The 27,752-nt window shown below is 66.8% G+C and overlaps 5 protein-coding genes across 6 annotated transcripts; all 5 read right to left on the bottom strand.

The window, feature by feature from the left end:
* Positions 1-1,142: 1,142 nt before the first annotated feature.
* On the bottom strand, positions 1,143-3,617 carry LOC311424109 (uncharacterized protein). The gene is made up of 5 exons (XM_084498993.1): positions 3,186-3,617; positions 2,213-2,309; positions 1,952-2,084; positions 1,796-1,864; positions 1,143-1,612 (listed from the first exon to the last, which is right to left on the bottom strand). The coding sequence occupies exons 1-5, from the start codon at positions 3,513-3,515 to the stop codon at positions 1,603-1,605; spliced, it is 639 nt and encodes a 212-aa protein (XP_084355119.1). The 5' UTR covers positions 3,516-3,617; the 3' UTR covers positions 1,143-1,602.
* Positions 3,618-3,768: 151 nt separating this feature from the next.
* Positions 3,769-5,135, bottom strand: LOC311424108 (uncharacterized protein). The gene is made up of 4 exons (XM_084498992.1): positions 4,732-5,135; positions 4,471-4,567; positions 4,304-4,373; positions 3,769-4,220 (listed from the first exon to the last, which is right to left on the bottom strand). Exons 1-4 carry the CDS (start codon positions 5,065-5,067, stop codon positions 4,070-4,072), a joined length of 654 nt encoding a protein of 217 aa, XP_084355118.1. The 5' UTR covers positions 5,068-5,135; the 3' UTR covers positions 3,769-4,069.
* Positions 5,136-10,816: 5,681 nt separating this feature from the next.
* On the bottom strand, positions 10,817-18,438 carry CILP2 (cartilage intermediate layer protein 2). The gene is made up of 9 exons (XM_084498955.1): positions 18,218-18,438; positions 16,816-16,914; positions 16,094-16,366; positions 15,726-15,908; positions 14,994-15,152; positions 14,649-14,909; positions 14,420-14,528; positions 14,189-14,346; positions 10,817-14,056 (listed from the first exon to the last, which is right to left on the bottom strand). Exons 1-9 carry the CDS (start codon positions 18,276-18,278, stop codon positions 11,673-11,675), a joined length of 3,687 nt encoding a protein of 1,228 aa, XP_084355081.1. The 5' UTR covers positions 18,279-18,438; the 3' UTR covers positions 10,817-11,672.
* A 783-nt stretch (positions 18,439-19,221) lies between these two features.
* Positions 19,222-25,082, bottom strand: YJEFN3 (YjeF N-terminal domain containing 3). Of its 2 annotated transcripts, none has more exons than XM_084498989.1 (6): positions 24,987-25,082; positions 22,328-22,436; positions 20,838-20,948; positions 20,645-20,758; positions 20,049-20,199; positions 19,222-19,450 (listed from the first exon to the last, which is right to left on the bottom strand). In XM_084498989.1, exons 1-6 carry the CDS (start codon positions 25,031-25,033, stop codon positions 19,251-19,253), a joined length of 732 nt encoding a protein of 243 aa, XP_084355115.1. In that variant the 5' UTR covers positions 25,034-25,082; the 3' UTR covers positions 19,222-19,250. The 2 variants fall into 2 exon arrangements, with proteins under 2 accessions (XP_084355115.1, XP_084355116.1); XM_084498990.1 differs by lacking the exon at positions 24,987-25,082 and adding an exon at positions 22,546-22,581 and having other exon boundaries at positions 22,328-22,432.
* Positions 25,083-25,978: 896 nt separating this feature from the next.
* On the bottom strand, positions 25,979-27,548 carry NDUFA13 (NADH:ubiquinone oxidoreductase subunit A13). Its single transcript, XM_084498995.1, has 5 exons — positions 27,393-27,548; positions 27,219-27,297; positions 26,649-26,720; positions 26,466-26,535; positions 25,979-26,219 (listed from the first exon to the last, which is right to left on the bottom strand). The coding sequence occupies exons 1-5, from the start codon at positions 27,484-27,486 to the stop codon at positions 26,100-26,102; spliced, it is 435 nt and encodes a 144-aa protein (XP_084355121.1). The 5' UTR covers positions 27,487-27,548; the 3' UTR covers positions 25,979-26,099.
* Positions 27,549-27,752: the final 204 nt, after the last annotated feature.

Raw genomic sequence — 27,752 nt, 5'->3', positions numbered from 1 at the left:
CCGCGTTTCCTTCCTGAGCTGCAAATAACGGTGACTCACCCCCTCCGCTCCCCCCCGGCCCCGCCGTGGGGACGCTGTCTGGGCTCTGCTGGCCCCTGACCCCGCTGCTGGCTCCGGACCCCGGCGCGGCGCTGCCTTCGCCGATGGGATGCTCGCCGCGGCCACGCGGTCCCCGAGGGCTCCCTGCGTCCTTTGGGGTGCCCGCGCATCCCCATGGGGCATCCCCTGGTGGCTCAGTCCCCCTGCCACGTGCCCACCCTGCCTCTTTGTCCCATTTTCCAATTAGCCGCCCGTCTGTAATTAATCCTTCCTGTGCCAAGGGCTGGCACTGCATCGAGGTCGGGCCATGGGGAACGGGACCTGCCCATCCCAAATCGTTGGGTATGGGACCGTTGTGTTTGGGACCCTATTGCAGCCCCCCCCCTTTGTCTCAGCCTCGCCTGGCTGCCCACCGTGGGGGTCGCTGGGGGCGATTTTCAAGGGTTTGGTGTGTGTGTGTGGAGGGGGCCGGATGCCTGCGCTCGGCCTCTCGCAGCCGCCCTGCCCTCTGCACAGGATATCGCTGTGGCAGCGGCAGGAAAATCGGCACCTTTCCTGGAAACCGTCCTTCGAGGAGATCAAAGGAGCTGGGAAGTGGCTGCGAAACAGCAGCAGCTGCTGGTCCCTGTCCCCACACCCCCTCCCACCCCCCTCCCCAGCTCGGCCCCACAGCCCCTATCAGCCCCCACCCTGGGGGTGCCCGGTGGTGCCAGGTGCCCTCCCTCTGCCTCCTGCTGCCCGCTCTTGGGGTGCTGCTGATTAGCAGGGCTAATTGGAGTTGGCTGAGCTGTGCACACCCCAAAATCGTGCCATGCTTTTGGCTGCAGGTCAAGGACTTCGCGCTAGGGGTGTCTGCAGGCACTGGGGTGTGCGGACCCCCCCCCTGTGCCAAATCCCTTGATCCTGCACCGGTGCTTGCGGCGAGGTAAGCGACGTCTCTGCACGTATGGGATGTTTCTGGACCAAACTTGAGCAATATTTTGCACGCGTCAAGCTTAAGCATTATTTTCTATCCGTGAACTGGCTTCATTTTTAGGTGAGTAGTAGCCGGGAGGGGGGGGGGGTTGACCGCAGTTTAACCACAGCAGGTGCTTGACCACCACGTCTGTTTAATCCGCGGATAAACGCAGTTAATGATTAATAAACCCTTTTGGATAACCTTGGGACGTGATCCTGTTCCAATAAATCAGCTGCGACAAGCAGGTGGTGGCCAGCAAAAGCTTCCAGCACCCCAAAAAGCCCCAGCCCTGCCCCTGGGTGCCCACGGTGCGGGGGGACGTGGGTGAGGGCAGCGCCGGTGGTCTCGCTGCGACGGCTCCGCTCTGATGCTGCCCGGCACAGCGGGGCTGAGCTGCTGCTGGGTCCCAGTGCTAAGGGGCGCTGTGGGACTGGGAATGATGGGCACGGCCCCGGCACCCCCAGCACCCCGCTTCAGCTCAGCCCGGGTGGGTGCAGGGGGGGGCCGCGGCCGTGCCGGCGCGGTGGCGGTGCCGTAGCCAAGCGTGGTCGGTGTGCTGGTAAAAAAGGGGGTGGGGTGGGGGGCAGGAAGGATGCTGCGGGGCTTCAGCCTTTCCTGCAAGAGAGGGGACAGCCTCGAGTGAGCGGGGACACCGGTGACAAAAGGGGCGCGATGGCACCTGCAGAGCTGTGCCCGCGAGGGGTTGTGCTGGAGAAGCCCCCTCCCCAAGGTGCCCAGCCCCCTGACCCCAAAAAGCAGCAGGGCAGCCCCCACAAAATGTACCGGGAAGGGGGGCACCTGCGCCTGGCCGTGCGGGACCCCACTCTCCGCCGTCGCTGCGCCTCCGCCTCGGCCGCGTAGTCCCTCCTGCGGGCAGAGCAGAGCCGTGTCAGGGGGCACCACAGCCCTGGGGGGGGCACCCAAGGGGGCATGGCAAAGGGATGGGACCCTCACAGGCTTTTTTCGAGCTCTTTCTGCCGAGCCTCACACTTCTCCCCGCGTGCCCGCAGCGTTCGCCGCTGCTCCTCCGCCTCCTCCAGCTGCCGCCGCAGCCCCTTCGCCTCCTCCGTGCCCTGCGCCAGCTCCTCTGCGGGGCGAAGGGGCACCCCAAAACCTGAGCCACCCGGCTGGGCATCGTCCCCAGGGGGTGGGTGGCCAGGTCAGCACCCCGGGGCTGGGGTCCCAGGGGACGGACAGACGGACAGACGGACGCACCTTGCAGAGCCGCGTTCCTGCGGGCCAGCTCAGCCCGCTCGCGCCGCAGCGCCAGCGCCTCGTCCCGCAGCGCCGTGGCGTTGGCCTCCAGCCTGGCCTGGGGACAGGGGACACGGCGACGTGGGAATGGGGTGGGCAGCATCGTCCCAGCTCCTCAGCTGCTGCCCGCCCTCCCCGGTGTCCCCAGAAGCAACCCCTCGTGCTCCCGGTGACTTTGTGTCCCCCTCGTCACGCCGGGGAGGTTTCTCCAGGAGGTGGGGATGTGGATTTGGGGGGAAAAACTCATCCCCTGGAGCAAAGCCTGGACAGCCTGAGCGCAGCCTTGGTGAGGATGCACAGGGGGCACAGAGGGAGCCCCGACCTGCTCAGCCTCTACGGGTGCCTCGTGGGGGCCGGGGGCTCCTGCTTTCCGTGAGCTCGCTCCAGCCGTGTCCCCGCGGCCGGCGCCAGCCCCGGGGACGCCGGAGCATTTTCCAGCCCCTCCAGGCCATTGTTTGGCCGGATGGCAGAGGAGAGGTGGGCCCCACTCTTCCTCCGGCCGCGGCCGCAACGCTGGGGCCAAGCCCTTTCCCAGCTGGGTCCACAGCTAAAAATACCTCGGAGGAGAGAGGAGAAGAGAGGAGAGAAGAGGCAGCTCCGCACCGGCCTCCGGTCTCCGTGGCTGCTTTGGGATGGGTTAATTATACGTGTGGAGTGCCTCGGTTTGGGAGCTGCTAAGAATAGCTGCCCCCCCAGCCAGGCACGAGGAACCGGAGGGGGGCTTTCCACACCCCAACTGCCACTGGGATTTTCCACGAGCCTGCCCCAAATCCCCCCGGAGATGGAGCATCGACACGGTCTTGACCATTGCGCCGCGCCAGGAGCCTCCTCCCCAACCTTCCTGGGCAGCGTTGCTCTCCCCACATGCATCCAACCCCACAGCAGGGTCTGAGGGGCCAGGGACCCCCCCTGTCCCCATCCCCGCAGCACCTACCGCCCGCTCCCGGCAGGACGCCAAGCTGGAATTGAGCTTCTTGCCCTCCTGGCGTGCTCGGGCGAGCTCCCGGCGCCGAGCATCCTCTGCCCGCGCGCTCTCGGCCGCGGCGCGCTGCAGCCGGGCACGATCCTGCTCCAGCTCGGCCAGGCGCAGCTCCAGCACCCGGCTCTCGTTGGCAGCCCGCTCCCGGCAGCCCCGCAGCATCCCCAGAGCCTCCGAACGCCACAGCAGCACGGCCACCGAGACCGTCACCGCCGCCACCAGCACCAGCAGCCCCGCGCACAGCCCCAGCACCTTCAGCGTGGCTTTGGGCACCGCGGGGTCCATGCCGGGGAGGGGGAACGGGGACGCTCGTGGCCGCCCGGGGTGTGCCCGGGTTGCTCCGGGTGCTGCCCGTGGGGGTTTTTTTTCTGCCCAGCGCCGCTTTGGGCTGTGGTTTCTCGCAGGTCACAGCCCATCACGGGCTTGGTTTGCGCAGCGCGTGGGAGGGTGCTCGGCCCCGGCCGTGGGTAAATTCGGCCGGGCCAAACCCACACCGTGCCGGGAGAGGGGCTGGCCTGATGCTGGAGCAACAAAACACTTCAGGTTTTCATGAGTTTTTATTGGAAAATAGCTCAAACCCACCTAACCGCGCAGTATCTGTGAACCCCTTGCTTAAAAGCAGCCCCAGGGCAGTGCCAGGTCTCCGTCCCTTTGCCTTTGCCCCCTCCCCATCGCACAGGGGCCAGCATTTTGCAGAACGCCTCCCCAGGGTGTCCCCACGCGACGTCCCCATGGTGGGAACTGCCACCACCAGCTCCAAACCAGCAGGATGGGAACCGTCCCCCCTTGCCCCGCGGGGCCGGGGTACAAGCCAGGTCCGTGTTCTCGCGGCTCCGTGCTCAAAGCAGCAGCGTCCCCAGGAAGAGCAGAGCCAGGAGGACGAGGGGCATGGCCACGCCGGGGAGCATCGCGCCGGTGCCACTCGAATGCCAGCTCTGTGCGGACCGGATCCTTGCCAAAGCGTCCCTGATCTGCGACTGGAGATTGCTCCTGGGGGGGGACAGCGAGAGTCAGGGGACAGCGCACGGGGCCGGGGCCACCGTGGGGGGAGCAGGGGGGAGCGGGGGTCTCACCTGTCCATCTGCGCCTCCTCCAGCTGCTGCCGCTGCTGTTCCAGCTTCTCCTTGATCTCCCTGTTGTCCTCTAAAGGGGGGGGGGGGGGTGACAGCGGGTGAGGGTCAGGGAGCAGGGGGACAGGGGTGTCCCGGGGGGCAGGGACCGGGGTGTCCCCGGTGCTCACCTTGCAGCCGCCCCACGTTGGCCTTCTGCTCATCCCTGTGGCTCTGCAGCTGGGCTAAACGCTGTGTCAGCTCCGAGACGCTGCTCTTCACCGTGTCCTGAGCGCGGGGACAGAAAGGGACAGGGGACACGGCCTCAGGCACCAGCTCTTTTCCCCCTCCCCGGGCTGGGAGCAGCGCGAAGCAAACCCTGCACCCCTTTCCCCTTGGGGAGGGGGGGTCCCAGTAAGGGACCTCCCCCTCCCCATTTCCCCAGCACCTACCAGCTCATTTCTGCAGCTCTCCCACTGCCCCTGCCTCTCGGCGAGGGACCTGTTGGTGACATCCAGCGCCCGGGCGAGGGACCTGTTGGTGACAGCCAGCACCTCGGCGAGAGACCTGTCGGTGGCAGCCAGCGCCTGCCACAGCGCGGCCACCTTCTCCTGCAGCACCTCCTGTGCCGTCCCCAGCTCCTCCAGCCTCTCCGAGCCCCCCAGCGACTCCCGGGAGGAGACGAGGGCCGTGGCCACGACCACCAAGACCACCCCGATGGCCAGGCCCACGCACATCCCCCAGCATTGCCTGTAGAGGAGGCGGCAGCGCAGGCAGCAGTTCTCCATCCTGCCCGCGCCGCGCTGCGAATGCAGCGGCCACCCGAGCGCACGCGTGCGCTGGGAGGGATCTCCGAGCCCTGGTTTCGTTTCCCCAATAGCGGGACTTTTCAGGAAATCCTGCGGGTTTTGCAAGCGCAGCACACGCAGAGGGGCACATGGGAGGGATGTTGCTTTCGGGAGGGGGTGGGACGGCGGCAGGGGGTCCAGCGGGGTCGTCCCGGCACCCCGTGTCTGGGGTGGTTTTGGGGGGACCCCTCCCCTGTGCCCCAGTCTTATGTCTTAGGGTTGGGGGCAGAGCTGGGGGGCTGTGGGGGTGCGGGGAGCCCCATGGGACCAGGGTCACGGGGCAGGGAATCCCCCAGGGAAAAGGGGGGGGATGGGGTATGGTGAAATGATGTGGGGTGCTTGGGTTGGGGGTCCCTGGGGTCTGGAGAAACTGGGGTGTGGGAAACTCGGGGTATGGGGTGAATGGGGATGGAGTAATTGGGGTACAGGGTGCCCAGAGTGGGGGGGGGTATGGAGAAAATGGGGTGCGGTGCACTTGGAATATGGGGTACCTGGTGTATGGAGGGACTGAAGTGTGGGGTACACTGACTGTGGGGTGCATGGGGTATGGACAAGTGGAAATAGGAGAACTAGGGGTGTGGGGTAACGGGGTTGTGGGGCACCTGGGGTGTGGGGAAACTGGGGTGTGAGGCACTTGGGGTACGAGGCACTCGGGGTACAGGGTGCCTGCGGTATAGGGAAATGGGGATATAGGGTACCTCTGTTATGGGGTACCCCTGATATGGGGTACCCAGGGTATGGGGTACCCAGAATATGGGGTACCCAGAATATGGGGTACTCAGGGTATGGGGTACCCAGAATATGGGGTACCCCGGGGCACAAAATAACCGGGCATGTGAGCTGCTGGAGTGTGGGGACAGGCAGGTTTTGGGGTACCTGGAGCATGGGGAGGGTCCCCAGCTCTGGGTGTCCCAGTGCAGGGGGCTGCAGCCCGTGTGGTACCCCCACAACGCCCCCCCTCTGCCCTCCCCACCCCAAATAACCCAGCACAGGGGCGCGCATCGGAGCCAGGATCCGACCCGTGACGTCCCCGCCGGCACGCGGGGCGGAGGGCAGCTCCACGCCAGCCTTTCACGGGACGTCCCCATCCAAAAAAATCTGGGCTGCCGGTCAGGAGGGCTGCGGGGGGGGGGGGAGGCCGGGGAGGGGGCTGGCGAAGCCAGGAGGAGGCTCCCCCGTCCCGGGAGGAGGAGAGCATCGCGATCCAGCCACCGCATGCGCTGGCTCGCCGTCGGGCAGGGCGGCCACGCGCCCTGTTTGCTTCTGCGGTGGCGAAACCCGAAACTCGCTTTTTCCAGGACTTGTGCTAAAAGCCTGCTTTTTTTTTTTTATTATTATTATTTTTATTTTTTTCTTCTTCTTCTTTTTATTTTTTTTATTTTTTTTCCTGCTGACGTTTTTCGGCGTGCAGTGGAGAGAAGGGGAACGTCCCCTGACCAAAGTCAATAGCGGCCAATGTTTCGCTCCCTCGAAGCACCCCCAAAGAATTGGGGTGGGTGGGGGTGAAGGGGAGGGAATGGGACCCCCTCCCCGTGGCCTTGTGGGCCTGGCAGCGGGTACGGGGCACGGGATGAGGGAGGTGGGTATAGGATATTGGTTCCGGGAGGTGGTTGTGGGGTATGGGATGCAGTGCTTGGGGATGGGATACACAACAGATGGATATGGGATGTAGGAAGCAGGGTCTGGGATGGGAGGGGTGCAATATGGGGATATGGGATCTTTGGATATGGGAAAAGGGGTGCAGGACGCTGGTTATGGGATGTGGATGTGGAGTGGTGGATATAGGGTATGGGATCTTTGGATATGGGATAAGAGGTGCAGGATATGGGATGTGAGATATGGGGTGGTGGCTATGGGATGTGGGATAAGGGATATGGGATAAGGGGTGCAGGATATGGGATGTGGGATAAGGGATATGGGATAAGGGGTGCAGGATATGGGATGTGCGATATAGGATATGGGGTGTGGGACATAGGATATGGGATGCGAGGTGAAGTGTATGGGATATTGGACCTGGGACGCAGGATAGGAGAAAGGGGGATGCAGGATATGGGAGACACCGGCCCCCCAGCTCACCTTGTCTCCAACCAGCTCCAGAAATAGCCGCTCCACTTTGTGTTTTTCTTCCTCTGGTTCATGTGATAAAAAACCCAGTGGCCGTGAAATGAAAAACACACGAAATATTTACCAAACTTCCAGTTTTGAGTCAGATTTTCGACATCTGGAGAATTAAAACGCTCTGGCAGATTCGGCGAGCTGTCATCATAAAGGGTTTAAGTATGTTGTTATTATTATTTATGGTCTGGATCCTGAGGATGAACAAAGGCCAAAGGTTTCAAAAATAGCTTGAAAAGGGGGAATGGATGTTTTTTCCAGAACCAGCTCGCTTTGAACAGCGAGATATTGAGATGTAACTCCTCAAATATATCTAAAAAGCAACTGGGAGAGGAATGCGTGGCGTGAGGCGCTGCCTCCCGGGGCCGTGCCGGGTTCACCTCGGGACCGAGGCAGAAATTGGGGTCTCACCTCGCACCGGTGCCGGGGTCCCCTCTCCACCTGGCTCACCAATTCCCACTATTTTCCCCCAAATACTGGCTCTGAATGACCCCTTCCGTGGGGGTAGGATGTCAAGAACCCTCCGTGTCCCCACCTGGGGACGGGGAGCGGGGACCCCCCCCCTATCCAAATTCGAGCACCGTTTGTTTTCCTCCTCCACTTGTCCGGAGGGAGCGGCAGGAGCGCAGCGAGTGCCTCTTGGCCAGACGGCCAGGAATTCGGCAGCTGGACCCAACCCCGCCATGGCAGCAGGGACGGGGAGCTGGCACCTCCCGTGTCCCCCGCTGCCCCCCCCGGGGGACACACCGGGGGCAGGAGAAGCCTCTGAGCCCCCCCTGTCCCTGGGCATCCGTCCCACCGAGGGTGCTGAGCGTGGTGCAAAAAGAGGAGCCGGTGGGGATGGGGTGCACGGGGGGACGCAGCTGCAAAAATATCAGGGGGGCCCCCGGGGGGGGGCTGCCAGCACTCGGGGAGGAGTGAGGGGCGGCTTCGGAGCGGGGCCGAGCACAGCGTGCGCACGTCTGCTTTTCCCTTTCATCCCTTGCCTGTGCGTGTTCCCTTTCAGCCTGAAACGTGGGTTTCTCTCCTATTTTGGGTTGGCTTTTCGGCTGGTTTCTTTTATTATTTTAATTTAGGCACTGTCATTATATTTTCCATTATTTAAAAGGAATTAAAAAAAAAAAAAAAAAAAAGGAAAGCGAACGAGAGCTGCTTCCCAAGTAGCTTTCCAGCTCGTGGCTGGTGCTCAGAGCAGCCTTTGTTCTCGGCCAGCGCCGGGACGTGCTCGCGGGGAGCAGCGGCGCTCGCAGAGGCACCCCCATGGAGATTTGGGGGGGCTGCACCCATCCAAGGGGGGGGCAAACAGCATCCCCGTCCCTGTTGCGGGGACCGGTGGCACCGAAGGACGTGCCCGTGCGCCCCACGAGCGGTCAGCCAGCGTTCTCCTGGCTTGCTCCCCCTCCCCATTTTTTTCCCTTCCCCAATTTGGGAACTCCAGCCCCAGCTTGGACGGGGTTGGGAGGTAACGAGAAGCAGCTGAGACGCGCTGAGCACCGCGGGGACGCATCCTGCAAGGGGCTGGGGCGCTCTCTGTGCCGGCGTCCCACGCTCGGGGACCGCGCCGAGGGGCACCTGCACCTCTGGGGGGTTGAGCTTTGGGGTTTTGCCCTTTGGGGTTTTGCCCTTTGGGGTCTGACTTTTGGGGTGTTGACCTTTAGGGTTTTGCCCTTTGAGGGGTTTGACCTTTGGGGTTTTGACCCCGAAGCCGCTTCGTTGTGGGAACCCCTCCTGCTCCATCTGTGGGTGCAGCGTGGGGTCTCCAGGGACCCCCTCCCCAGCACCAGGACCCGGCAGCACCCAGCACCTCCTGGGGGGAAGCAGGGGGGTTATTTTGGTCCCCGATGATGCTTTTTGGGGTGAGCTCAGGGCTGCACAATTCAGGTGGGGTGTGGATCTGGCCGGGAAGCTGCCAGATCCCTGGGGCTGGGGGGCGTCGGAGGGTCCCACACCCTCCGGCCCCATGGAGAGGGGGGGGGGGCAGCAGGAGGATTTGGCTGCAGCCCCCAGCCCAGCCCCTGACCCCAGGCAGTTTTCCAACCCTCGGGAATGTGGGGTTGGGCTGGGACACCCAGCACGGACCTCCCGCACCCGTCCCACCCTGGCCACCCCCCTGCACCCATCTCCTGGTCCCCAGCACCCCGGGGTGGGAGCGGGGCTGCGTATGGGGCGTGGGGGAAGGAGGGATGGGAGAATTTGGGAGCCCCCCTCCAGCCCTGCTCCTTTTTTGGGGGGGCAGGATGGGGCACATCTCCCTGAGGCTTTTGGGGGGGCTTCAAAGCTGCTGGTGGACAATGGGAGCTGGGGGGAGCCATCCTTTTTTTTTTGCCTGCACCTTCATTTTTGCCATTTTTCCCCCCATTTTCTCCCCCCGTGCCCAAAATAACATCGGGAGCTGCTTCCATCTGCTGCCTCTGACCAAGCTGAGCAGACGGTGGAAAAAATCCTGCCCCCCCCTCCCCAGCATCCCCCCCCCAGGGCACTGCCACCAGCGATGCCCTCGGGGGATCACCCCCCGAAGTCCCCCCATGATGGGGTCAGGGCCCTGAGCCCCCCAGGAATGGGGACGGGGACCCTCTGCCAGCTTTTTGGGGGCACATGGGGTGGGGGGGCACCCCCCCCACCCGTTGCATCCATCCTCAGCATTTTTCCTTCCAGGCAGGAGGAGGAGAGGGACAGGTTTTGGCTGCCGCAGCACCCAGGGGTGGTTTTGGCAAACTCCCCTTGTCCGTCCCCCCCCCCTCCCCACCGCTGCCCCGTCCCCTTTGATCTCGCCAGCGGCAGCATCCAGTAGAAGGGCGAAAAAATGCCTGGATTTGGCCAAACCGTGTTTTAAAAGGGAAACATTGTCCCGAGAGCAGGAGGGGATGTTTTGGACCCAAACACGGAGCCTGTTCCATTACGGCATCCTCCGGGGCTGGTGGTGGTGGGGGGGTTTACGGGACCGCAGCCCAACGCGGGGTCCACGTGCAGGAGCCCCCCCCCAATTCCTACATCCTCCAGGACCCCCCCCACACCTTGTTGGATGGACGGACAGACCCCCAGCTCCCGCCTCACTTAATGGGGCTGGGCTCATCCCCATGTGCCGGGAGCCGTGGGGAGGTTTTTGGGTCCCGTCCCCCCCCCCCCAGGCTGCCACGTCCCCCGGCTGCGGGGTTGGATGGGGCCCCCCCGCCCCGTGCCGCTGCACGGCCGCCAGTTGCTTGAACCGGGCCCAAGGCAAACAGGAGCTGCCGGGACGATGCTACCGTGCGGGGTGGTGGGAGGGGGGTACGGGGCCAGCCCTGCGTGGAGCAACCCCCCCCAAAAAAATAATAAAAAAATAAAATAAAAAAAATCCCCCACCCCATCCTGGGTACGTCGAGGAGTGGGGGGGGGTTGGGAACGATCCTGGGTCCCCCCCCCCAGGTTTGTCGCCAAGTTCGGGGCAGCCCAGAGAAACCCCAGCAGCCACGTGGGTGTAAACACAAACCGTATATTTCATAATAAATAATGTACAAATTGGTGGCGTGCCCGGGGCCGCGTCCTGCCGTCATCTCCCCCCCCCCCTCCCCTTTCCCCCCCCCCACCTCCCACCTCCACCGTGTGCTGAGCTGCCCCAGTTCTGCCCGCGGGGGCTGGCGGCGAGGAAAAAAGGGGAGGTTGGAAGAAAGGGCTTGGGTTTTGCCTGGGGAAAAGGATTTTGGGGCAAAACGCACACCCTGAGGGCAAAGGATCTGGGGCAAGGGGGGGGGGGTGGGTGCAGGATCAGGCCCAGCTTGGGTGGAAGCTGCGGGGTCCGAGCCTGGGGTCCCCAGCACGCTGCCTGCACCCAAGCCTCTACCACCCAATGCGGGAGGGAGAAAAGGGCTTTTTATCCAAACCCTTGCTTTTTTTTTTCCCCAAAAAGACACCCCGTATTTCCTTATCCTGCCCCAAAGGGCTGCTGCATCCAGCCAGGACCAAGGATTCCCCCAGGAGGACCCCCAGGTGCCACCAATCCCCGGCTCACGGCGCCCCTTCCCCATCGAGCCCTCTCCCCTATTTGCGTCCCACGTCCCCCTCCCCTGCATTTTTTTCTCTTTTTTTCTATTTTTAAATAACCCCCGAGGGGCCGCATCCTGCGGCCGGGGCCGGGGGGTGAGCACCACGAGCTGCCCCGCACGGGGCTGGGGGGCGAGGGCAGGGGACAGCACCCGGAGAGGGGGGGGAGATCCAGGCTCAGACACGGGGGCACCTCCCCCCTGGGAAAAGTGTCCTTTGGTCATGGGGGGGGACACAACACGGCCCCCACCAGACGTGTCCCTTTGTCCCTTGGCACCTCCGCGTCCCCCCCTATCCCACCCCTCCCCATCGGTCGGTATAAATGAGCGCGGGTAAAAGCGAGGGGCAAAGTGGAGGGCTGGGGGGTGAAAGGGGGGGGCACAGGGACACCGCGGCGCTCACTGCTGCGCCTAGGTCCGGCCCATCCTCCGCCGGCTGCTGGGGGTCCGGCGGGTCGGCGTGGGGCTCAGGGCTCGCACGCCGGAGGCGAAGTCCAGCACCTCGGGGGGTGCGCCGCGGCGCAGCTCGCCGGCCCCCATCTCGCGCCGGATCTCCTCCAGCGCCTCGGCCGGCGAAGTCAGCAGGCGCTGGAAGAAGCTCTCGCGCCCCGCCGGCCTCTCCTGGCAGGTGAAGGTGACGGCGGTGCCCGCGTCCGACTTCATCTCCCGCGAGAAGCCGTCCGAGGTGCCGTCGAAGCAGCGGCCGATGGCGATCTCCTTGGCCAGGCGCGGGTTCTGGTCCGTCACCGTGTAGATGCCGTAGTTGTGCCCCAACGGGTCGACCGGCGCCAGCATGGTGAAGGAGGCCGTGTTGTTGGTGTCGGCCACCGGCGGGTGCCGGGCCAGGTAGTCCCTCAGGAGGCCGTTGACGGCCGTGCGGCGGCAGCTGCCTTGGGGGATGATGGAGACCAAGGTGCGGTCCACCAGGCTCTGGTCGTAGAGCATCCCGCTGCACTTGAACTCCACGCAGGCTCCCGAGCTGTTCTCCAGCAGCCCGTCCCGCACGCTGCGGGTGTCCCGGAGCCCGTAGAGCTGCCCCCGGGTGCGGGGGTGGCTGCCCCCCACGTTACGGGACCTCACCATGTACTCCTGCGGGCCCTCGATCCGCACCTTGATGAAGCACGCCCTGAACTCCTGCGGGTTGGGCCACCACGCCAGGTAGTCGCCGGTCCAGGAGGTCAGGTCGCTCTCCTTGAAGGGCACCACGTTGTACTCGTACTTGTCCACCTCCACCCGGTAGAATCGGAAGTGGTTGGCGCTCACCGGCGCCTCCTCGCACTCCTTGAGGCTGCGGTAGGGGTAGACGGGGCCGTTGGTCTCGTCAATGTTGTTGGGGTCGGGCTTGGCCACGTTGATCTGGAAGGCCGTCTTCTTGAAGCTGGGGTCGTCGTGGTCCAGCCGGCGGTAGCCCAGCTTGTTCAGGTAGGGCTGGGACACCCCCACGGCGTTGGGGTTGAGCTTGGGGCTGGAGGCCACGGCCTCCAGCTCCTCGCCGCCCAGCGTGGCGGTGAGATAAGCCGAGTAGGCGTCGGGGCGCCGGGCGTCGCAGAAGGCGGGCAGGCAGGCGCCGTTGGGGCCGGTGACCACGCTGTCGAAGCGGCCCCAGGCCCGCGGGTTGGCGGGGAAGCCGGGCTGGGGCTCCAGGTTGATGAGGCTGATGACCACCCCCTCCAGCTGCTCGTAGGGGTTGAACTTCTCGTTGCTGTAAGCCCTGACCTTGACGAAGCAGCGGCGGTCCTCCGGCACGTCCAGGTTGAAGAGGCGCCGCTCGCGGATCTCCATGTTGCCGATGAGGAAGGTTCTCTCCTCCCTCTTCCCCCGCCTCTCCTTGGCCGGGCGGAAGACGCCCTCCTCCTCCCACAAGCCGGTCTCGGGGTTCAAGGACCACAGCTTCATCTTCTTCAGGTGCTCCGCCATCCGGATCTGCCCCGCGTCCATCCGCACCTCCACCGGCCCCGTCTGCAGCGCCTCGCCCGAATCCCCTTCCCGAAAATCCACGGCGAACATGCCGTAGGTCCGCAGGGGGACGATCTCCCCCTCGGCGTTGGCGAAGCTCAGGTCGCTGGAGGCGGCCCCGGCCGTGGCGATGTCCCTGGGGTCCAGGAAGGTGACGCTGGCTTTGACGGTGCCGCTGAAAACCTCCCCGGAGGGGCGGAGGAAGGCGCCGGCGGGGATGACGAGCTCCCCGACGGGCTCCTGGCCGCCCACCTCGCCCAGCGGGATGGCGTTGGTCCGGCCGGCGTCCAGCTCCACCGGCTCCTTCTTCCTCATCATCTTCACCTCCTGGTAAACCGCCCCGCCCCGGCTGTTGAAGGGCAGCACCTTGACGGCGTCCACGAAACGCTGCTGCCGGTCCACGAAGCGGGCCACCAGGCGCTGCGTGTCCGGCGGCACCTCGATGGTGAAGGAGCCCTGGTAGCCGGTGAAGCCGATCTTCTTCCTCCCCAGGAAGATCTGCCCGAAACGCAGGGGCTCCCCGGTGTCGGCCGCCGTCACCCGTCCCTGCACCAGGACGCGGGGCTGGGCGCAGGGCCCGCAGCCGCACTCGGCCACCACCTTGACGGGCAGGACGGCGCCGCCGCACTGGATCTCCCGCACCTCCATGCGCCGCACACCGCAGCAGCGCCGCGCGCCCGCCCCGCACCGCTTCCCATCAGCCGGGCTCCCGGCGCATGGTGCCGGTGGGCAGTGCCCCACGTCGTAGTACCGGGAGCTCTCGGCGTCCTGCCGGCACTCGGCGGGCAGCTCGATGAGGCTGGGCTCCGGCTTCGGGTTGCAGCTCTGCTGGCCCTGGGCTGGGGAAGACAGAGAAATTTAGGGACCCCATCTTACGGAGATGCCGCCAACAAAGCCCATCCCATGCTCCCGGGGATGCTGCAATGCCCTAGAAGCTTTTCCCTCCCCACAAAGACCCCGTGCCCACCCACCCAGCACGGTGAGCTGCGCCGGTGCCGATCTGATGGCGCCCGCCTCGGTGCTGGCCTTGCAGTGGTAGGTGCCAGCCTGCTCCGGCACCAGTGCCGGCAGCGCCAGGCGGCTGCCGTACTTGTGCACCTTCCTGTCCAGCAGCGTCCCGTTGTGGTACCTGCGGGGACGGGGACACGGTGAGCGGGGACGCGGTGGGTGACCCCCTGCCCCCCCTGCCCTCACCCACTCACCAGTAGTACTTCTTGGGCACCGGGGTGCCCGAGGCTTTGCAGCAGAAGGTCACCTCCTGCCCGGCCACCCGCACCTTCGGCTTGGGGTGCAGCACCATGTAGGGCTTCTCTGCGGGAGAAGGGACCAGAGGGTGCAGCCAGCCGTGGTGACCCCTTCCCCGCTCCTTAAACCCCCCCCATTATGACCCCGAGGGGGTCACAGCGCAGCCCCCGGTGCCGCGGTGCTCACCCAGCTTCTGCAGCATCACGCGTGCCACCGACACGCCGGAGCTGTTGGAGATGATGGGTGCCAGTCCCGGGATGAAGCCATTGCGGTGGGCGCTGACGTTGGCGGCGGTGCCCTCGCACACCCCGGCCACGTGGAAGTTGCCACGGGTGTCACTGCGGGCCACCAGCACCGGCGGGCGGCCCTCCAGGTAGATGCGGGCACCGGGCAGCGCCGCGCCGGTGGCGGAGATGACGGTGCCCTGCAGGGTGTGCTCGGGGCAGGCTGCGGGACGGCACGGCGCTGAGACCCCGGGGTCACCGCCACCAGTGGGGTCAGCAGCGTCCCCGTGTCCCCAAGGACAGGTACCTGGGCAGGGCGAGGGGGGGCACTTCTGCACCTCGGCGGGGCGCCCGGCGCACAGCAGCTTCTTGGCGTTCTTGCAGCTCCGGCGGCGGACGCGCGTCCCGGCGCTGCCGCAGCTGCGGGAGCAGGGCCCCCACGCACCCCACTCCGTCCACGTGGGCTCTGCAGGGAGATGCCGGGTGGGCATCGGGCACCGCACTCCCCCCACCCAGGAAGGGGGCACGGCGCAGGGGATAATGCTGCAGAGCTGCAGCAGGCGGGACAGGGGACACAGGCACCATGGGGTCCCCACCCCACAGGTCTCCATCCAGCTGCCCGTGCCCTATTCAGCCCCCGGCTCGGCCCTGCACGCCCCTGCCAAGCTATTTTTACAAGCTCAGCCTCTGTTATTGCAATTAAGCTGACGAGGTGCAGGCGGGGGCACATCGCCCGGGGAGCTGCCGCGTCGGCGCGGGGGCAGCCGCTGCACGGCTGCGGCCCCATGGGACAGCCCGTGCCCCCGCGCGGGGGCTCGGAGCTGAGCCGGAGCCGGCCGGCGAGCAGAGCGAAGCCCAAAAAAAACCTTCGCCAGCAAAGCCAGGACGGGAGACCGCAGCCCAGCGCCGACATTCCTGCGGCCGGGGAAGGGCCGGCGCTTGGCTCCGCCGCCGTCTCCTCTCCGTCTCTTTAGGAACAGGGTGGGGAGGCTGCAGGTGGGAGCCAGAGGGAGCGCGGGGAGGGCGGGGGGGTCCCTACCTGGGCAGGGGCCGGCACTGCACGCCCGCCGCTCCACCGCCTTGCCCTTGCACTTGAGCTCCTTCAGCGCGGCCACCACCTGCGCGTTGACGCAGCGGCGCTGGCGGGTCTGGGTGCCGCTGCTGCCGCAGGCGCTCCGCGAGCAGGGGCTCCAGGAGGACCAGTGAGACCAGTAGATGTGCTCTGGGAGGGCAGAGGTGGTCGGTGAAGGGGGATGCTCGTCGCAACCCACCACCGTGGGACCAACCCGTGCCCAGCTCCATCGTTATTGCCCCCCGGGGCGGTGTCCCTTGCCATCTCCAGCTGGGGACAGTGGGCATGGACCCCCCCCCAAGAGGTGGCAGCGGGATTTGGGGAGCAGCACTCACCCAGCGGGCAGAGGAAGCGGATGTGGTAGTTGGAGCAGGTCTTGCCCTGCGGCTGCTCCTTGTTGACGCACCGAAAGCCCTTCTTGGGGCTGAAGTGCACGACTTCACCCACGTCCTCGGGCAGCTCCCACTCGGTGGTGCGGGCCTGGATGGCCACGGGCCGCTCGCACACGCGCCCGCGGTAGTAGAAGCGAATGGCCTCCAGGCTCTCATAGTCCCCGTCCCCCCCGGGGTGGTCGATGTTGAACCAGGACGTCCACTCAGCCCCTCCACCTGGGACAGAGTATGTGGCTGGGGTGCATCCTCTGCCCCTAAATGCACCGGTGTGGCCCCGGGTGCCACCGGGGCTGGGGAAGGGGCACCCTGGGGACAGCTCCTGGGGCTGTGAGGGCAGAGGACGAGTGGACCAAAGCACACGGGCTTGAGAGCACCGGGTGCTGTGGCATGGGAAGCGTGGGGTGCACAGGGCGGCCACCACATCCCTGCTGCGAGAGCCCCAGGGGACAACACTGTGGGATCCTGGTGTCCCCGCTGTCCCCAGGGGAAGGTGTCGTCTAGCAGGCTGGCACTGGGGGGACATGGTTCCACGTAGCCCCTTTGGATTGCAAGGGAGAGGTGTCCCAGAGCAGCTCCAGCTCTGTCCCCAGCAGCACAGTGTCCTGTGGGTCCCCAGTGGTGTGGCATCCCGTGGGGGCTTGGGGACAGCCCCGCAGTGGCCGTACCTGCCGTGTCCAGGTCGAGGTCCGCCAGGTTGGGGGCTGCTTTCCAGGGCTTCCCCGGTGCGCTGCTCTTGCCCGGCTCCGAGTCGTTCTCCAGGGACTCTGGGGGAGGCACAGGGTGAGAGCCCCCGGCACCGGCTCGCCCCCATCCCCAGGACCCTCACCAAGCCCTAAACACCGATGTCACGCTGCGAGTGACATCCCTGGCCGGGCACGGGGATCTTCATGGGTTCAGGGCAGGGTTTGGTGGTGGTGGAGCAGAGGCTGCCTGCCCAAAAACGCTGCCTGCCAGCTCCCTGCTGCCCCAGGGGAGACACGGCGGGGGGGTGAGGAGCTGCGGCACGATCGGCCCCCAGCAACCAAACTGGGACAAGGCAGGAAATTGGGCTGCAAAGCCCCCGGGGCAGGCTGAGCCGGGCATCGCAGGTGCTGCACGGAAGCAGCCGGCACGGGGGGGGCTCGCTGCCCGCCCCAGCTCCCCCAGGGAGTTCACCCCAGGACACCGGGGCTTTCTGGGGGCAGCTCTGCCCCAATCCTGGGTGTTTTGGCCGTGCAATGAGCACATGGAGCTGGGACAGACAGAAGGATGCTCCCCGGAGAGGAGCTGGATGTCTGGGGCTGTGCAGCAAACGGGATGAGCCGATGTCCCTGTAACAGCCCAGGAAGGTTTGTGGCCAGCCGATGGGTCCCAGGGGTGTCCATCATTTAGGGCAGGATGTGTCCGAACCCCCCCAGACACCACCGTGCAGCACGGAGCACCCCATGAGCACGCAGTGGGTACACGTGGGCACCCTACAGACACGCAGCGTCCCCCTGCCAACAGCAATGCCACCCCTGTCCCCATCCCCGGGGGGACACGGCAGAGCTGGGTGGAAAGGAGCAGCCAGGCAGTGGGAACCCCTGCAGCACCCTGCAAGGTGGATGGATTTTGCCCCAGGACTGGGGATGTTCCTGGCTTCCTCGCACCAAAGCTGAGCTTGGCACCTTGCAGAACCCACGCAGGGCTGGGGAGCCCCACGGAGGAGCTGGGGGGGGGACTGACAGCAGTTCCAGGTGGGGTTTCCCACATGGGTTCAGCCACCAGCACCGGATCAGGCAGCACCGGTGGGGACACTGCACCGGGCACGTCCCAGTCATCCCTCCGGTGTCACAGCCCCGGGGAAGGTGAAGCTCCCGAGCGGGGCAGAAAAGAGCCCCGAGCATCCTCCAAGCAGACACAGGAGGGACATTCCCCAGCTGCTGTCACAAATATCTGTCCCCAGCAAACATCTGCTGATCCCCGGCGCCGCCGTCCTTCCCCACAGCGCTGCCGGCAGCCCCCAGCCCCACGCCGCGGCGTGACGGGGATGAGAAATTTTCCCTGGAGGGGGTCCCTGAGACGTCGTTAAAAACGCCGAAATCTTACCTGGCGCCCCGGCGCAGCGAAGGGCAGCGAGAGCCAGGAGAGCCAGCGGCAGCTCCCCCATGGCTGCCCACGCCGCAGCCGCTCCTCTCCGCGACTGCGAGCGCGGCCGCCCCGCAGGTCTATATAGGAGGGCTTTCCCCCTCGCGCCAGCAGACAGCAGAAATCGGATCCTGGCACTCGGGGCCGGCAGCTCCGCCGGGGCTGGCCCGGTGTCAAGAGGGAAGCGGGAAGGAGCCCTCCCCGCGAGCCGGCCGCGCGCTGCCACTTGCCGCTCCAGCCCGGTAAACTCGAGGGTTTGTTTTTTGCAAAGCTGCTAAAATTGGATGCGCTGGGGAATGCGGCTGGGAGGGAAGGGAAAAAGCCGAGAAAGCCCTTCCTCTGAGCTCATGCGGTCGGCGCCGGGGTGCCAACCCTCCCCTGGCACCGCCGCGCCTGGGCACGGCCGGTGGGCGCCCGCGCCGTGACCTGGGCCACGTGTGAGCGCCCCGCCAGCGAGCTGAGACCGCGCAGAGCTCGCGGCACCCGTGGCCCCATCGGGCCCTTGATAGAAGGGGTGAAGGACCCAGGGAGGGGCTGAGCGGGGAGCCCAGCGCTGCCCCAAATCGTGGTTAGACGTGGTTGGGCACCGCAGCCCTGCTGGCCCCATCCCTGAGATGCGTTCCCCAAAACCCAGGTTGCTGTAGGGCACGGGGTTCCCGGCACCGGGAGCTGCACTGTTGGGGATCCAGGTCCCCGGTGCCACTTTGGGGCTGAGGACACCCTCTCCCCCAGCTGCTAGGACACAAGGGGACAGTCCCAGTGCTGGCTCATCAATGCCCTCCCCATTAATTAACCCCTGGGGTCGCTCAGCCCGGCACCATGGGGTGACGGGGACGGGGACCGGCTCCTTCCCCATCACGGTGCCACACCATGGGGACAAGGCGGCTGCGCCAGGGACCCCTCGGCCACCCTTGGGAGCCCACCGACACTCGTCCCACGTCCCCAGGCAGACACTGAGCACGGCGAGGAGCTGCCAGCCCTTTATTGCCGGGGCTCACAGGGGCACCACGCACTCCGTGCCGGGGTACTCGGGCGGGTTGAGCTCAAACTTCTTCTGCACGTCGTAGGGCACGAAGCGGCCGGCCACGAAGTGCTGGCGGCCCAGGAAGCGGCGGGCGCACTGCTTGGGTGCCATCAGCGACACCAGGACGTCGGGGCTGATCCCGCTGCTGCTCCCGGCCTCCACGTCCCACCCTGTGGAGAGACACAGGGAAAGGGGTCGGGGGGTGGCCGAGGGGGCAGCGAGCCTGCGCGCTGGCGGAGGATGCCGCGAGGTGGTGGAGATGTGGGGCTGGGGGATGTGGAGCCCCCCCTCTAGAACCCAGCCCCACGGCTGCCCTGCATGGCTCTGGCCTCATCCTGCCTCTGCACCGTCCCTGCGAGCAGCCCTGGCACGGCGCAGGGTTTTTTTTGGTGGGGATTCACCAGCTGCCGTGTCGAGAGCTTCTGTTTGCTCCTCCGGCAGCGGCTGCGGCGGAGAGAGGCGGGGAGGGAGGGGGGAGAACGAAGGGGGGGGGTGATGGCAATTCCAGGCCTGGCCACCAGACACCCGGGTGTTTTCAAATTACATCATGTCTCAGTTCGGGGAGTTTGTTATTTATTGGAGATGCCCTGAATGCATCCTCAGAGAGCCGCCGCCAGAACCTCGCTGCTGGCAAAACCGCGGGGACGCTGCCAAGCCGGGGGCGGCGGGGGGTCCCCGGGGCTGTCCCCACGCTGGGGGTGACACCGGGGGTGGGCAGGGTGACAAACACGGGCTGGGGGGAACCCCGTCTCGAGCGCGGGGCCGGACCTGAGGGCACGTCCAGGCTGACGATGGGGATGCGGACGTGCTTCAGGGTGGCGAGGATGCCGGCGCAGGGCCCCCTCCCCTCGCCCAGCTCCGCCTCGGCGCCCAGCACCGCGTCCACCACGGCGTTGTAGGCATCGTTGATCAGCTGCACCTGGGGGGGGGGGACAGACAACAGGCAGCTGGGGGGGTCCCCAAGCCCTCCCCACCCACCCCCAGAGCGTAGGAACGGTGCCAACGGGGGCATCCCTTTCCCCTCCATCACTGGATGCGCGCAGCAAGTGGTGAAAAAAAAAATAAATCCTCCCCCCCCAGTTAAAGAGAGAGGGATGCAACGGGCTGGAAACGCAGCACGCAGCCAGCCAGGACAGCGATTTCAGGTCACATTCCTCCGAGGGAGGCTGGCGCTTCCAACAACAACAGAGCCGGGGGCTCGGGGAGGCAGGGCCGGCGGCGGGGCGCGGCGGCCGCCCGCTGGATTTCATGGCATCCCCGGGCTCCCAGCAGAGCCAGGAGGGGGAAATAACAACGGTAATGATGAGATAATAAGGTGAGGCACGTCAGGCAGTGAGGGGGGGGCAGCTCCTGCCTGGGCTCACCTCGGTGGGGAGGTAGGAGAGGAAGGGGATGTCCATCTTCTCGCACTGCGTGGTGAAGTCCCGGTACAGGGGGTCCGGGGAGCGTTTGGGGTAGAAGATGGTGGGCTCGTAGTCCTGCGTGGCGGAGAGGCAGTGTTGGGGCCCGGTGGGTGCTCGGGGAGGAGGAGGAGGAGGAGGGGAGGAAGATACCTACAAAGATCCGCAGGTGCCGCGCGCACACCAGCCCGATGGCACCGTTCTGCGCCGGGCCGCACACCACCAGCACCGTGGGCTGCTTCCGCGGGAGGGATGGCAGCGGGAAGGCCTGGGACAGAGGAGACGGGGGTGGCACCGGGGCACCCAGCCCCCGGGGAGGCCCTGGGGTGGCACCCGGTGCCGGAGAGGTGGCAGGGAACAGGGGAAAGGGGGAGCAGGGCTTGGGTGGAAAATGGCACGTGGTGGGACCAGGACCGTGGTGGGATGGGGACGGGGACCACGGTGGGACTGGGATGGGGACCATGGTGGATTGGGGATGGTGCAGTGGCTGGAGAGATGATTCACCAAATGGGATGGTGCAGGTGATGGGATGGGGATGGTGCTGTGGTGGGATGGAGACGATTCCCACAACGGGATGGGGACGGTGCCCATGGTGGGAGAGGGACATTGCCCTCAGCAGGACGGGGACAGTGCCCATGGTGGGATGGGGATGGTGCCCACGTGGGACAGGGATGGTGCCCATGGTGGGATGAGGACGGTGCCCGCAGCGGGCCGGGGCTCCCCGCCAGCCTGCTGGGAGGCGGCGGCGCTCCACATACCAGCAGCCTGCCCAGGGAGGCTCTGTTTATCCATTGACGGATTTTTTCCTGCTCGCCGAGCCTGGCTCCCGCTTCAATCCAAACACCGGAGCCCCGAGAGGCAGCACGGCCAGTTCGCAGCCGCTGCTGCGCTGGACACAGCCCCGCTCGCCCAGCCCTGGCCCTGCCTTTGGCTGCGGCCCCGAACACATCTCCAGCTGCCTCGGGGCTCCTGGGGATGCGCTGGGGGCAGCCCGGGGAAGGGGACGATGCTGGGGGTCCCTGGGGATGCCCAAGCTGGGGTCGGGGGATGCTCTCCCCTCGTGGTACCCGTGAGGAGGAGGAGGAGGATGCTCACGGTGGAGCTGGGGATGCTGCGCCCTGTGGGTGCCCCGGGGGAGAGGTGTGGGGCTGAGCCAGCCCCGCTGACCACAGGCTGCGCCGAGGCTCCAACACCCAAATATTTCTGCTCCTCGGGCAAAGTCTGTGCCCTTAAAAAAATGGAGGGCAGAGAGCGGCCCCGACGCCTCGAATGGAAAAGCTGAGCCAAGGGAGCAGAGCTCGCCACCCTGCTGAGGCACGAAGCTGCCCCTGGTGCTGCACCTCCACTGCCCGGAGCATCGCTGCTTCTGCTTCCTCCTCCTCCTCCTCCTCCTCGCACCCAGCTCGAGCATCCAGGCTCCCAGCAAGAGCGGTGCCAGGTCACGATGAGCCCCCCTGGACACCCCCTGGCACCCTCCTGCCTGCACGCAGCGAGAGCAGGCAGTGCCCAGAGGTGTCAGCACCATGGGAAGGGATGGGATGGGATGGGATGGGATGGGATGGGATGGGACGGGACGGGACGGGACGGGGCTGGCAGCGAAGCCCCCTGTCCCTGGTGGGGTGTCCCCAGCCCTGCTGCCTCCCTCACCTTGGTCACGGCCATGGCACAGGCGTGTCCCCAGATCTCGATCAGCTGCTGCCTCCCGAAGCGGTAATCCTCCAGCAGCTCCTTCTCGATGGCCTCCGCCTCCGCCTTGCTGCGGGGAATCGGGCCGGCGCTGAGGACGGGGACGTCCCCGGGGCGCTCACCGAGCCCCTTGGGGACCCCGCTCCATCCCCAGGACCACAGGCATCCCCGGGGGACACCCGCCAGCGGGTCAGGGCAGGGGACACTCATTTTCGGGGAGAAACCGGGGACCAGGTGAGCGTGGAAAGAGATCCCTGGGCTTGCCACGTGCCCAGCTTGGGGGCTGGCAGCGGTGCAGCGCGGGGTCACGGCCGTTTTTTCGTGCGAGGCACGGCCCTGGCAGCGTCCCCGGGGCTCTCCGGGCTCTCGCGCCGTTACATAAAGCCGAACAATGCCGCGGTTGTTCACCCGCTGCCGAGCCCGGGAGCTGGCAGGGCCGGGGGAGCCTGGGGTCGGACAATAATTGCTGACATCTGTTGGCTCACCTGCGCCGCGGATGGGAACAGCGCGTGCCGCGTCCAGGCGGCTGCCGCGATTTTTAGGGGAGGGACGGGGAAATGGGAGCCCCGGGGAGAAGCCAGCATCAAGCTCCCCAAAGCGCCGGGAGGAAAACTTAAAGCCCCCGGGGAACCCCGGCACGGTGCTGATGGCAGCACCCATGGGTGCTGTGGGACTACGGGGTGCTGTGGGTGTCAGGTGTGAGCAGGGGGTGTAATGGGATCATTACACAATGGGATCCGGGGCTCTGATTTTGGGGTGCACACCTCACTTGGTCCAGGCTGTAGGAGGGGACGCTGGTGTGGTGCTACCGGCCCCGGGAGGTGGAGGGGATGGGGACGGGGTCCTGGGGGGTACCTGGCTGCAGGGGGGGCTCAGTCAACCCAGGCTGACCCCACAGACCCCATGTCCCAGCAGGTCCTGCACCACGCCACCCCCTGGACCCTCTGCAAGACCCCATAGACCCTATAGACGTGACATGCCGTGGCCATTCTAGCAGACCCCACAGACCCCACAGCCCCCATTGCCTGGCTGTCCTGACAGACCCCATAGACCCCTGATGTGCTGGCTGACCCCACAGACCCCCCATACACCCCCTGGATACCCTGGCAGATCCCACAGGTCCCCAAGTGCTGGCCGACCCCATTCCAGTTCCCATCCCATCCCCATCCCATCCCCATCCCAATCCCATCCCATCCCAGTTCCCATCCCATCCACATCCCAGTTCCCATCCCATCCCAATCCCAATCCCCATCCCAATCCCAGTCCCATCCCAGTTCCCAATCCTTTGGTGCCCTCTAGTGAGTCCCAGCCCGGCCCCAGTCCCACACAGCGGGGTGCTGTGGGCAAACTGGGAGGGGTGGGGGGACACAGCACGGGGACACATCCAGCCCCGAGGTCCCCCCCCCGCGCTGGCAGCAGCCGCTGGGGGCCGGCCCCACCGCAGCTGTGTTGGCGCTCGGGATGCGGGGGGGGGGGCCAAAAATCGCCCCTAATTGCTGCTGGCAGGGAAAAGCTGGGCCCGGTCCCGATGTCCTTGTCCCCGGGGGGGGGGGACATCACCGGGCTGCCACAGCCCTGGACTGGTGCCCAGTTTGGGAGCTGCGCCCCCCCCCAAAAAAAGCGCACAGCCCCCAGCGCCGCGCTGTGCCGTCCCCATGGGACCTGTAGGATCCCCAAAGGGATGTCCCGGGGGGGGGGGGGCAAACCCGGCTCTGATCCCCCCCCCCCGGCTCAAAGACACCCAGCACAGCCCAGTCCGGCCCAGTTGAACCCAACCTCCACAAACTGGGGGAGGACAAAACCTCGTTGGGGGGGGGGGGGCACAGGATGGCGGAGGGCAGCCCCCCCGGTGTCACCTCCCTGTCCTCTCCCCCCGGCACCCCGAGGGGGGGGCTCCGTACCCCAAATCCGCACCCCTGCCCCGTTCCCCAACCCCTGTCCCATTTTGGGGGGGGGGTCCCCGTTCACCCCCCCCCCCGCTCCGTGCCGCAGCCATGGCGACCCGGGATGCGGTTGCTTTGGCAACCGAGGCGTTTGGGTACCGGCCCCCGCGGCTCGAGGGGTTTTTTTTGGGGGTGGGGGGGCTCGGAAGGTTGGGGGGGTCGGGGTCGAGCCGGCAGCACCCTTGGGTGCCCCCGGGGGGGACACGCGGGGGGGCCCCGAGGTGCCGCGTCCCCATCCGGAGAGGTTCGGGAGCGCCAGAGGGGACCGGGGGGGGTCCCGGGGGGGGGCTCGGAGCATCCGGGGGGGGGGTCCCGACCCCCCCCCACCGCCACCTGCAGCATCCCGGGGCTGTGGGGGGGGGGGGCGCAGAGCACCGGAGCCCACCCGGGGTCCCGCTCGCATCCCCTGGAGGGTTCGGGGGGGTCCAGGGGGGTCCCGGTTGCTCCGGGGGGGGCTCCCAGCCCGGTGGGGGGGGCACCCCAGGGGCTGCAGCCCCCCCCCCCTCCTGCAGCGAGTCCCGGTGGGGATGGGGGCTCAGCACCACCGGGAGGGGTCCGGCGGCACGGAGATGGGCACCGGGGGGGGGCAGGACTCCGGTAACAACCCCCCCCCCCCCAAAAAAAAACAAACGTCCCCGGGGCTGGGGGGGGGGTCCGCGGGACCGGCTGGGACTCACCTGAGATACCGGGGGGGCTCCCGGGAGGGGCCGGGCGCGGAGCTCATACCGGGACCACGGGGGGGGGGGCACCGGGACCAGAGGGCACCGGGACCTGGGGGGGGGGGCGCACCGGGACCTGGGGGGCACCGGCGGAGCCCTGCGGGAGCGGTGGCAGCGGCGCGGCCCCCCCGGAGCTGCGCGGTGCCGCCCGGGGGAGGCGGCTCCGGTTGCCCCCGCCCCACCCGGACCCCCCCCCCGCCCCCCCATCCTCCGGGAGCTGCCCCCGCGGGCGGTGCTTTGGGACCCCCCCTCCACTCCCCACGAGCTCTGTAGGGAGGGGCGGTGATGGGGACGCCCCAAATCCCCCCCTAACACGCCCCCCCCCCCCGTCCCTCTCCCAGGGATGGGAAAAAAACCCCAAAAACCTCCAAACCACCCCAAAACCTCCAAACAACCCCAAAACACCTCCAAAAACCTCCAAAGCTCCCCAAAACCTCCAAAAACCCTCCAGAACCCCCCCAAACCTCCAAAGCACCCCAAAACCCCCCAAAAACCTCCAAAACCCCCCAAAACCCCCGCAAAAACAAAAAACCTCCAAAAACCCCGAAACCAGGGGGTTTAACCCCAATCTTCCTGTGGACGCTGCAGCAGTGAGCGCAAAGGGGCGAGCTCAGGACCCTCAGGTCCCCAATCGGGGGGGGGTTCAGGACCCTCAGGACCCCCCCATTCTGCACTGTGACACCAAGAAGTCCCCGAGGTGGGGGATTTGGGGAGTCCCCCCCTCCCCAGCACGTTTTGGGGGGGCTGCAGCCCCTGCCCTGCCCCCAGACCCCCCCAGGATGAGAGATGGGGGGGGGGGGGGGCAGCACCCTGACACCACCCCCCCCCCCCAGCCCCTTTGGGTGCTGCGGGGGCAGCACGAAGGGGGGGGGGAGAAATGGGCACCCTATAAACGTGGGGGGGATTTCCAAATTTTTTGGGGGGGGGTAAAAAATTGAGGACAACACAGAAACGGCCACGTATCCACACGGGTTTAATGGGGGGTGCTCAAGGGGGGGGGGACACACCCCCAGGGGGCACAGGAGACCCCCGGGGGGGCACAAGGACCCCCCCCAAGTGGCTGGGGGGGGCTCAGACGTAGTACTGCAGCCCGAACTTCTCGGCGTCCATCTGTGCGGGGGGGCGCAAGTAGTACAGCTCGTCCAGCGTCGGCGGCACCCAGCGGTCGGTGTGGAACACGGATTCCCCGACCTGGGGGGGGGGGAAAAAAACAAAAAACACCGGGGGGGGGACACCAGGGGCATGAGGGGACACACACGGGGGGGGGTAGAGCCCGTACCCACACCCCCCAAGCAGCCACCTCGGGGAAAATCGGTGCCCAACCCCCCCCCAAATTTACACCATCGCTGTGCCCATCGCAGGGTGACCCCGGGGACACCGGGACGTTGCCCGCCCCCCCTAAAAAAAATTTAAAAAGCCCCCCCCCCGGTGCCCAACCTTCCAGCCGGGAACGTCCTTCATGATTTTGGCCTCCTCGTCCAGGTTCTGCCGCAGCAGCCGCAGGATCCTGCAAGAGAGCAACAGCCGTGCCCGGGGGGGGTCGTACCGGGAGGGGGGGGTCACACCGGAGTCCCCCCCCCCCGGGATTTTCCATCCCCCCCCCCCCCGGTGCTGCCCTACCTGCGGTCGGCCTCGGCTTGCAGCAGTGGCATCAGCGCGATGCGCGCCTCCAGGTCCTCGATCTGCAGCCGCCTGCGGGGGGGGGGAAAACGGGATGGGGGGGGGCTCGGGGTACCGGGGAGGGCTCGGGGGAACCGGGGGGGGGGGCTGGGAGGGGGTCAGGGGGTGGAATTGGGGGAACTGGGGGGCTTGGGGGGGGAGGGGACCGGGGGGGCCACCGGGAGGGGAACCGGGAGGGGACCGGGGGGGCACTGGGGGGCACCGAGGGGGCACTTGGGGTCACCGGGAGGGGACCCGGGGTCACTGGGGGTCACCGGGGGGCAACCGGGGGGCACCGGGGGTCTTGGGGGGGAGGGAACCGGGGGGGGTACCGGTGAGGCACCGGGAGGGGACCGGGGATCACTGGGGGTCACCGGGGGGCACCGAGGGTCACTGGGGGGGCACCGGGAGGGAACCGGGGGTCAACGGGAGGGGACCGGGGGGGACCGGGAGGGGAACCGGGGGTCACTGGGAGGGAACCGGGGGTCACCGAGGGGCACCGGGGGGCAACCGGGGTTCTCCGCACGCCACCTGCGCTCCCGGTTCCACTTGACGATGGTGTAGTAGCCCAGCAGGAGGCTGCCGATACCGAGCGCGAAGAGGCTGTAACCTGCGGGGCGGCGGTCAGCGGGCACCGGGGGATACCGGGGGGGATACCGGGGGGGAAACCGGGGGGGTACCGGGGGGCACCGGGCCCGCTCCTACCTGAGAGGCCGCGGCGCGGGAGGTGCCGTTTGTAGTCCACGGGCCCGTAGCCGCCGGGCGGCGCCATGTCCTGCTTCACCTTCGGCGCCGCCATCCCGGCCGCCGCGCCGCGCGTCACTTCCGCCGCGCGCCACCGGAAGCCGCCACCGGCGGCAGCAGCGGCGGAGGCGGAGGCGGCAAAGGGAGGGGAAAGCCCCGCCCCCCTTGCCCCGCCTCCCTGCCCCGCCCCGCTCCTGCCGCGCGCGGGGGTCTTAAAGGGGCGATGGAGGTGGAGGGAGAGGGGGGTGGGGCCCACCAGCTTGGTGCTCATCCACGGGGGGGGGCACCGAAAATTGGGCACCAAAAAATTGGGCACCGAAA

Source organism: Aythya ferina (genome assembly GCF_964211825.1).
Source record: "Aythya ferina genome assembly, chromosome: 26".
NCBI classification, from domain to species: domain Eukaryota; kingdom Metazoa; phylum Chordata; class Aves; order Anseriformes; family Anatidae; genus Aythya; species Aythya ferina.
Note: the sequence above shows the minus strand (reverse complement) of the source record. Positions and strands in the feature narration are given on the sequence as shown.